Source organism: Triticum urartu, chromosome 7 (genome assembly GCF_003073215.2).
Source record: "Triticum urartu cultivar G1812 chromosome 7, Tu2.1, whole genome shotgun sequence".
NCBI classification, from domain to species: Eukaryota; Viridiplantae; Streptophyta; class Magnoliopsida; order Poales; family Poaceae; genus Triticum; species Triticum urartu.
The window spans coordinates 239700819-239711058 of record NC_053028.1 but is presented as its reverse complement, the minus strand read 5'-3'; the positions used below and the strand labels follow the sequence as shown (position 1 = coordinate 239711058).

The following is a 10240-nucleotide window of genomic DNA, read 5'->3' as shown; positions in this document are numbered from 1 at the left end:
GGTACCATGGCTCATTCATTCGAAAGGGTCGGCAGAATCAAAGTCGGAGTCGCTTGCTGGAGGAGAGGTGATGACAATGACATTGTAGACAATCTCAACGGTGTGTTTGGGTCCTGTGGGTGCCATGTGGGTTGGAATGCCCTCTTTGCAGGTGTGTTGTAACAGTTTTCGTTTGATTTTCTGCTAATTAACCGGGCAACTCTATTCTTCTTTTTTAAGAATCGAGATCCTCGGGCCTTGTGCAATGCTAGGCTCTTAGCGAGGTGCTTAGAAAAATAAGGCGGTTTTTCTAAAGCACCGGTGTGAAAGATGCCTAATTAAGCGTCTATCATATATAAATAAGCATCGGTGTTTAAAAAAAACCTGATTTATTTCTCGAAACACCTCCTCTAAGCACCTTGCATTGTACAAGGCCTCAGGGGCCGAGTTTCCAAAATAAAAACACTGCACGTCCACAAAAGTACCTGCATTTTGCACCATAAATCCAGTTCCAGGAGTACGCAACTGAACGACATGGCAAGAAAAATACTTCACAATTTAGCGTCAAAATCATCACAGGCACATTCAAACTTGTACCAGTTGAGTCCAGATGCTGATGCTTCATATCATAGTCAAAATAAACTATGCCGGGACACAGAAACCAACAACTAGCTTGTCCGACAAAAGCGTCCGGCTTCCACAAGCACAGGCTGCACAACATAGCTTCACTACAGTTCAAGCGATACAAGCATATGGGTACACACTATATGGGGACTTGCCAGGGAGTTTCTCATTATTAAAGAGAAATCATCTTATTTTGCGTCTGTGTACGCTAGATTACATATCCTTGGTTATTTTTGTCGACTCACGGCGTGGGCTTGTAGGGCTGGTGAAACCAAGTGCAGGTCGTGTGCGCTTCGGCTTATTTGCTGCTTGTCTTGATTATCTTATGGAGTGCTCTCTTGGCCTCCTCTAGAGTCTCCACCTTGTATGGTACATCAAATGCAAGTCTCTGGATGTTGAACTGCACAGAATAAATTGCAAACTGAAGGCAGTGGAGAGAAGATTTTCTTCCTCAGAGAATAGCGTCTCTACTAGTGACGGCAATCTGAATAAAGTTTACCTGTGCACCCTGGCGAACCCGAATGTCTATCCCTTTGCTGTCTACGGATATAAGAGCAGCATCGTCAACCTCCCCTTCAGCAGACATGAACTCTCTAAGTGGTTTAGAGAAAATAGCGTTCAACTCCTACATGCAGAGCATCCATCAAAAGTGGTCGACGTTTTACTGTACTCACATATTACATGTACGGGCACATGACTAATATGATGATCCAGCTAATCTGCTGATAATGGCATTCATAGTTTACCTTTAAGCTTTGTTCGCCGCCGTCAACTGCTATCTTGTCAGGTTGAATAGTTTCATACTGTTTCACATCTACCCATGCAACAGTGCCAAAGCCTCCAATAAAATATATGTCGCTGTGGTTACCGCAAATAGTTTGTCACAAATCATAAGTTACACAAGCATCTATGAGTAATGGAAGGGAGAAGGGATGTGCATCTGTGTAAACGGTAAATGGATTCATCAACCTGAAATGTTGGAAGAGTATAACTCATCAAATCAAATCACAGACCTGATATTCTGCATCCTGTAGTAGTAAAAATTTCCCCACTGTTGAGACGCCCATTGTTGGTGTTTTGCAACATATTGCTTATGTGCCCATTCCTGGCGGATACATGTATTCACCGTCAGTTCATGAAATCTTTTAAAATCACAAATGGAAGAATAAATCTGCATTTACTCTTAATGGTCATGCATATCGATCATGTATTATGTTAACAGCCATGACAGAACATCTATTCTCTTTCAGCCCATGCCATGAGAAAAGTGCAGCCAAAAAAAAGGGAAGACCAAAAACCAAGCTCAACAAAAATTACTAACTCAGAGAATTTATAATTTGAAAACTTAGTCCACAGATGGTTTTCACACAATGGGAGGAGCCAAATTCTTAATGATTGACATGCCAGCTATCCATAGGAAAGAGAAAAAGGAAGTGACCCTAGCTAGCTCACTTGGGGAAAAGAATTATATGAGACCAGGTCTCACGGGCTAGCTTGTGAGACCCATCTTGATGGATGACACGTGGCATTTACAAATCACAAAGCATTTACCCCACCCCCCCACTTGAAATCAGGGGGGGGGGGGGGGGATTAGATGTTTTATGATTTGTGAATGCCACGTGTCATCCATCAAGGTGGGTCTCACCTGCTAGCTCATGAGACCTGGTCTCATATAATTTTTTTTCCCTCACTTGGGTTCTAGAGGATGTACAATCCCATTTAAGTCCTCATGGACGTGTATTTCAGGTTCCTATTCATACTGTTGGAGTTTCCTTACATTTTTCTTTCAAAAAAATTATCCATAGAAAAGTAATTACCTAGATGACTGCACTATCAATTATCAAGCAACAAAGGCAGCTAAATAGGAACCTGTTGCTCAGCTGGCAAAGGGTAGACATCACCAAATATTGTGACACGAGCATTAGACAATCCACTCCATCCAGGTACCTGTAATGAAGGACTAGATGTTGTTATCCTATTATTAGCAAGCAAACCTTTATACTTCCAGTAAAACATGCCGAGAAACTTCATACCTGGACAACAAGTGTGCATCTTGGATCAGAGAGCAAGTTTCTAGTGTGGATTGCTAAGGGCGACAGAGAAAATATTGGGTCTGCGCAAGACATCAACACAAAATAATTACCCAAGGAGGCCAAACAGAGTGTACAAGTTATATCCAAAATGTAACCAAAGTAGCTATCTTACGGCCCATTGAGTCATTAGCAAAGTCAACAAGTGAACCAAATGGATATCCAGCACGTCGATGATGCATGCCAGACATGACAGTGCATAGATGAGCAAATCGTGCCTAGTGAGCACAGTAAGACAGGAATAAGCATCCAGCCGGCTAGAAAATAGCCCAAAGGCCAGGAGATAAGTAACAGAAGCTACCTGTTCCATTAAATTGCGAACAGCCAAAGCCGGTGGAGGTAAACCATGGGCAAAAGTTGCACTCTGCACACCACCAGATATAGGGGTTCTGAACAAGCCAGCTCTGGATCCACTGGAGTCCGGAGTTGAATTGGTTGATGAGGTCGTGCGTGACTTGTCAGTTGTGACCGGACCGAGAGCTCCGTTTTGACTTGGATCAACCTTCAACTATCAGGCAATTTATTACAAACCAAAGATATGTGACCCACTAAAGGCAAACTAAAAGAAAATGACCTGATTCACTCCTGAGTTTCAAAATATAAATACAGGATCACCTTAAAAAAATCTAGCAAGAAGCTAACTAATATCTTTGCGAACCCCTAAGCTAGACATGATTCTCAACTAATTATTATTGGGAAGTTCTAAGTTCATTGGTACAAAAGGAGGTTTATTTTATTTTCATGACATCCACAAAACTTACCGAACGATCTCAAAGATATCAAGCTTCGAAACCTAGTCACCTCGTAATAAGAACACAATGAAACACCACAGGTCTGGGTAGGCCCCAGGCCTCGCATCTGACAGAAATCCCTAAACCCAACATGTTTTACACTGGCACACCCGTCTCCCAGCAACCACTACCCAAACAAAATCTTCATCACTTCTTACTCTGCATCACGTAAGCGTTCAGGCACTGTTTGTTACCTTGACGACGGGGGTCCCGTTCGGCTTGGCGGCGTCGTCCTTGCCTCCGCCGCCGGCGGCCGCGCGAAGGGGGCCGCAGGGGCGGGCGCGGAGCGCCACGCGGGAGTGAAGCTGGTGGGCGGGGAAGGCCGGGAGGAGCGCGGACGAGGCGGCGGCGCCGGCGAGGGCCTCCATTAGACGGATGGGAGGAGAGTGAGGGAGCGCGCGCGGAGGAGAGAGAGACAGAAAGGAGGGGCACACGCGCGACGGTGAGGAGAGAGAAAAGCTGCGGGGCCGAAGGAAGGCGGCTAGAGAAGGGGGGAGAGGGATTTTTAGGGAGGTGGTGGGAAAGAGAAGGAGACGTGCCGAATCTGGAGGCGTTGGATTGAAGCTGGACGTCGATCCGTCCCACTGAGGGATTCTTCCACTTTCCCTTTGCCTGGGCTGAATGCCTGAACATCATGATGGACGCAGAAGAAAAAAAATCACACTTAGGTCAAATAGAAAAGTTGTTCCCTTATATTTTCTGAAAATAAAGAAAAATTGCATGCGGGTTCGCCAAAATGGCCACAAAGGCCAGGAGTAGAAAGTATCCGGTGCTTTCAACACTTAGACATACCATGCTCCCAACTCACAAAAGTCAAATTCAGAAGTTTAAAAAAAAATCAGGGAACAATGTGAATGTTCACAACATATGTGTCGACCCTAAAAAGTTCAAGTTTCTCTTCTGAAGTTTTAAGAAATTGTAAACACATGTTGTGAAGACCCAAAACAAAAAGAGTTAATTACACAAAACCACAACTTCAGATTAATTTATAACACTTTACCACAACTTTTGAGTTTTTAAATAAAAAACCACAACTTCAAGTCAATTTATAACACTTTACCACAACTTTTGAGTTTCTTTAACACAAAACCACAACTTCTGAACTAATTCTCAACATTGAGCCCAAATCTATCGGTCAACTTCTTTTAATAGCCAATCTGATTGATTGGGCCCACATGTTAGGACCTAAGTTGGAAAAAGGTGGCATGTGCGCATCTCCTATGTGGCCTGCCATTTCCTCCTCTTGCCATCCCGTACCGGCGCTATCAACTCCACCGACGCATTGAGTAGGGAGCTGGTTGTTGATGGGGTGGTCGAAATTCTGCGACAGGATGATCACTCCGAGCATCCTTGAAGGCGAGGTTCCTAGTGTCGCAAAGCCGCACCCGTCCGGACTATGGCATGGTCAGGCGGGGCACGCGAACTAGACAGAGAGGTCTTGGGGAGCTGCAGGTGAACGCATCGTCGAGGATATGATGATGTCGTATGCAGACTGCTATGTTACACATATCCAGTCAGCGCCACGTAGGAGGGAACTTGCTACCTAGAACCTGACATGTGGGCCAAATCATTCAGATTGGCTATTAAAGTAGTTGACCGATAAATTTTGGCTCAATGTTGAGAATTAGTTCAGAAGTTATGGCTTTGTATTAAAAAACTCAAAAGTTGCGGTAAAGTGTTATAAGTTGCCCCGAAGTTGTGGTTTTGTGTTAAAAAACTCAAACGTTGTGGTAAAGTGTTATAAGTTATCCTGAAGTTGTGGTTTTGTGTAATTAACTCAAACAAAAAAAACAAAACTTTTGAAAACTGTTTTCATATTTTTTTAGGGGTTCTAGGCATATGTTGTGAACATCCACAAATTTTCCCAAGATACTTTTCCGTCCCACAAGATTCTGGCTTTTCTTTATGTAGAAAACCGAGATCATTTTCTCTAAGATTTCCCACACTCCGAGCGGGTCCTCTGTTCCGTGAACACGGAAATAAATTCTACACAAGATCGAAAGACATGAAAACAGCACATTCATTTCTATTCCAAATTCGATGATCGAAGAAGCAACATCCTAGCTGTAATTTTGCTAAATTGTTGCCAACAACGACACACGTCAAGAGTTACAAAATGTATTCCCTACATTATTCGCTACACTGGTTATACACGATGATCCAAAAAGGTTATAATATGCGATCATTTGTCTGCTTCATTGACCTCGGCCTTCAAGTCCACCCTTGCACTGTCGTTGTCCTGCATAACAATGTAAGATTATTCAATAACTAGTCATATGAAGAGTTCAGGAAGCAAGTTCGGATGATTATGACAAGCTTGTCGACGGTTAACCTTTATACAGACATAAATATAGTGAACATCAGGTTTTGGGCCAAGAAGGTTGATAATCGATGTACTATCATCTTGTAAAGGCAGTGGCTCGGTCAGATCCCATGTCTTTTTGGAACTTCTCTCCCACCTATCTGCTATGTCGATTGTGTATGTAAAATCATAAAACAGATAACACTGTTATTTAGAGCTTCAGAAAATAAAAAAAATAGATCAAAAGGGTCAAGAGTAGGACATCGTTAAGTCCAACCGGTGGCAAAACCCACTAACCTATGACGTGAAGCTTTACTGTCCAAAATTGGAGGTCCTTCAGAAGATTCAATCGATAACTTGGATCCCCATAAGTAATCTGTAGCATTGTGACACTCAAAGAAGTTTATAAACACAAGAAGAAAACCACAGAGTTACCATGTTAATAATACTATCAATTACCATGATGTAGACCCCCTTATCGTTGAGGATTCTGCAGATAGAAGAAACAAATAGAAAGCTATAGTCAAATAAACAGAGATATCACAACAAATATCAGTCCATTATTTACCTGTTCACCTCCCCTAGCATCTTCGCTGCATGCTCTTGTGAATTTTGGCCGCACTACAATACAAGAAACACGGCTCTGAGTATGGCATGGGAAGAATATCTGAGTATCCTGGCAACAATTGACTCACCATAATAGAATCTAGTGTTCCTGCAAATAACAGAATGGTTTAGAACCCAATGGCATGTTACATACGCATGCATAGATGTTCCATAATGCTGGCAACCATTACATTTACATCATAACGATACCTTTGTCAATAACAGCATCAAATGAACCAGACTCAAAGTCTGACATGTTTCTTACATCCATCTTCGTATCTGTAAATTGCAGGAAATAATACAATAGTAAGCCGTAGATACTCCGTAGGGATTCAATGTCTGAATGTTGGGAACAAAGATTATACATTTTAGTTGAGGCTTATCATGGTATTTCTTCTTCATTTGTTCAATCACCACAGACGATATATCAATGTTGACAACGTCCTGGTAACCATCCTGAACCATGTTTTCACCAAAAACTGTGAAACATCGAAATAGATTAAAAACAAGTAATTTCAACTAAACCAAGAATAAACATGCTGGCAATAATACAACAACTGCATCTAAATTCAGAAATAAATCATATAGTCTGAAACTGCATAGCAAATTAGTGATAAAAAATATCTCAATCAACAAACAACCAGTTTCAAAAGGGATAAGAATAATTCCGTCATTATCTATGCCTAACAGTCAATACAATAAGTAGAAGACAATAGAAGATGAGAATGGACTGTGTAACTCGCCAATTCCGTGCTAATTATCAGACAGTAAGTTTTTATGAACCCAAGACGGTGCACCTAAATGGATCGAGGAGGCCATCATGCTTCAATAACTCTCAACTGGGACCAAAATATTATCAAAATTTGATTAAAGGAAATGTGGTACATAAATTTCCATATCACCAGTAGTTCATTAAATCAAGTTAACTAGTACGTACTCCGTATCCATTGACTACAAGGGGTCCGGCTTTGGGGAAGGGAGTCGCTAGGGGATATGTCTCACAACCCCATTTCACCTTTTTGCTGACATACGTGTGACACTGATAAAGCAACGTCGCTCATACACGCATGTCACTTTGCACATGATGTTTTGGCCAGACATGGGGCCATGAACCGCAACGCATCATATTTGTCATATGCTTTCAGTGGTAATGGGGTAAAGGGCCGAGAGGCCGGTTGTCTCAGATTGGTAATAAGTAGTAACATATTAACTTGCTACATCACGAGTTGCTTTGGTTGTATTGTTACCACGTAATCGCACTGAGGGAATACCATCGAGCAAATGCTGTCTGATTGAGGAAACCTTTGTGTCTAACAGCATTCGATTCATTCTACAAAAACGTAAAGACTCCGTAGAGCACACATTCTACATTGCATTCCAGTTGATCGATCGAGTGAATAGTCTCCCGGCGATCCCAACCAGAGACGCTGGAGCAGGTCAACCAAGGTGCCCAGAGAAACTCCCTCCCTGATCGATCCCGCCCCGAGGGTGCATGGGCGAGTGGAGCAAAGATAGGCTACTCACCGGAGTTGCCGCATCCGACGAGGAGGAGGCGCTGGTGCGGGCGCACGTAGAGGCGAAGCAGCGGCGCCAGGGCGGGGTACTTCTGGTACCAGTCGAAGGGCCCCGACTCCTTGCGGTACCGCTCGTCCCAGTACCACGCCTCCCCGTACGCCTGCGACGCCGCCCCCGTCATCCCTCCGCTCGGATCTGGCCGCGGGGGCGCACTGGCTTCGGTCGATGGACGATGGTGACCGCGCGCGCCGGCCGGGCAGCAGGGGAGGGGAAACTCGTTAATTCGTGGAGGATTCCGGATCCGCGGGGTGGGGAGGGGCGGGTGGAGTCCAGTGGGGACTTTGGGAGTGGTTCGCGCAGTGCGATGCGATCCCGGTGCGCTGGTGCACGTGCGGAAACGGAGTGCGATGGCCGATGGACGATGGGGAGAACATTTCAATCATGGTGATGCAACTACCCAAATGGACAATATGTTTTGTCCAGATTTTATCCGTTTGAATAACGTAAAGCCAACTCCAACGTACGACTCTGAATGGTCAGGTCCCGTCACTTTGGAGTAAACGGACAGAAAACACGGCGCAACGTGCGAAAGCAAACGGATAAATGCATGTTTTCGGTCCGGTTTCGATCCATTCCCGGCTCAACTTTGAGCCGTGTTTGCGTCAAAATGGACATGGCGCAGATGGGCGGGACGTGCACCCTTGTCCTTCCCCGGCCCGTCCAACGGGGACACGTGCGTCCACTTTCCCTCCATTTGCCCTAAAACCCTCCTGCACTCCCCCTTCCCTCCCTCCTCCATGGTCGGCGCCCCGAAGAATCCCGGCGACCTGGACGCTATCGGGTGCCCCGCGGCGAAGAGGAAAGGTCCCAAGAAGTTGCGGTCGGAACTCACGCTGACGGAGCTCGCCAAGCTCGACCAAGGATCGGCCAAGAGGGGGCCTAGCGTACAAGGGAGAAGGAGAAGAAAGCCGTTGCTGACTTCGCCGCTGAGGCGGCCGCGCAGCACAAGGCCGACGTCAATGACAAGGAGGACATCGTCACCAAGGCGCACACCCTCCTCATGTTAGGGTTGTGCCAACCCCGCCAGCCATGGTCGCTGTCATGGTCGCGGCTAGCAGAAGCTCGTCGGCCCTTCATCCTCCATGGTACTAGTCTCCGAGCTTGTCCGTCACACCGGAGACGCACGGGTATCATCCGTCGTTGCTGCATGGCCAGAACCGGTTCTCCACGTCACCAGACAGCAGCATGGTCGCGCCGGCCACCCCCGCCATCCCGGTCGCGGCTGTCATCGACCTCAACGTGACGACGGGGTACAGTAGCGTGATACGTCTCCAACGTATCTATAATTTTTGATTGTTTCATGCTATTAAAGTATCATTCTTGGATGTTTTATACTCATTTACTAGCAACTTTATATCATTTTCTGGGACTAACCTATTGACATAGTTGTTGGGGAACGTTGCATGGGAAACAAAAAATTTCCTACGCTCACCAAGATCAATCTCTACGAGAGGAGAGATTGCATCTACATACCCTTGTAGATCGTTAAGTGGAAGCGTAAAGAAACGCGGTTGATGTAGTCGAACGTCTTCGCGATCCAATCACGATCCATCCCGCGAACTTCGATCCAAGTGCTGAACGGACAGCACTTCCGCGTTCAACACACGTACGACTTGATGACGCATTCACCTCCTCGATCCAGCGAGCGATGGTGAAGTAGTAGCTCGAGTCCTCCAGCAACACGACGGCGTGGTGGCGGTGGTGGTTGTGGAATCTCAGCAGAGCTTCGCTAAGCACTGCGAAGAGGAAGATGGCTACGAGGGAGAGGAGGGGCAGCGCCGTGGCGTGGAGTTGTGCTCAAGAGGTGTGGCTGTCCTCTCTCTGCCTCTCTATATATATGGGGAACAGAGGAGGAAGGGGACGCCCTAGATCCCATCTAGGGGGCGGCGGCCATAGGAGGGAAACCCTAGATGGGTTTTGGGTGCCTCCCCCCGGGAGCCTTGCCCCCCAAATGCAAAGGGGTTGGCTGCCCTAGGGGCACCCCCACCCCTTTTGGTTACGTGTGATGGGGTGAGGTGGGCGCACAACCCCTTAGTGGGCTGCATGATCTCATGGTCATAGGAACATATACTTGACATGCAGAAAAACAATAGCAATAAACTTGACACGATAATATGCTATGCTTATTCTCCTAATGATGTGATCCCGTTATCAAATGACAACTCATGTCCATGGCTAGGAAACCATAGCCATCTTTGATCAACGAGCTAGTCCGGTAGAGGCTTACTAGGGACATGTTGTTGTCTATGTATCCACACATGCATTTGAGTTTT

At 45.7% G+C, this 10240-nt stretch overlaps 2 protein-coding genes across 4 annotated transcripts; both read right to left on the bottom strand.

Moving 5' to 3' along the window:
• Positions 1–579: 579 nt before the first annotated feature.
• On the bottom strand, positions 580–3970 carry LOC125518017. Of its 2 annotated transcripts, none has more exons than XM_048682980.1 (9): positions 3679–3970; positions 2995–3201; positions 2809–2911; positions 2637–2716; positions 2473–2550; positions 1617–1708; positions 1350–1461; positions 1103–1228; positions 580–1003 (listed from the first exon to the last, which is right to left on the bottom strand). In XM_048682980.1, the coding sequence occupies exons 1-9, from the start codon at positions 3850–3852 to the stop codon at positions 902–904; spliced, it is 1074 nt and encodes a 357-aa protein (XP_048538937.1). In that variant the 5' UTR covers positions 3853–3970; the 3' UTR covers positions 580–901. The 2 variants fall into 2 exon arrangements, with proteins under 2 accessions (XP_048538937.1, XP_048538938.1); XM_048682981.1 differs by having other exon boundaries at positions 2995–3195; positions 3679–3967.
• Positions 3971–5486: 1516 nt separating this feature from the next.
• Positions 5487–8276, bottom strand: LOC125518018 (EEF1A lysine methyltransferase 4). 2 transcript variants are annotated; one of them, XM_048682982.1, is made up of 9 exons: positions 7917–8276; positions 6758–6871; positions 6603–6671; positions 6482–6501; positions 6355–6407; positions 6246–6276; positions 6084–6162; positions 5817–5950; positions 5487–5723 (listed from the first exon to the last, which is right to left on the bottom strand). In XM_048682982.1, exons 1-9 carry the CDS (start codon positions 8086–8088, stop codon positions 5667–5669), a joined length of 729 nt encoding a protein of 242 aa, XP_048538939.1. In that variant the 5' UTR covers positions 8089–8276; the 3' UTR covers positions 5487–5666. The 2 variants fall into 2 exon arrangements, with proteins under 2 accessions (XP_048538939.1, XP_048538940.1); XM_048682983.1 differs by having other exon boundaries at positions 5817–5947; positions 7917–8265.
• Positions 8277–10240: the final 1964 nt, after the last annotated feature.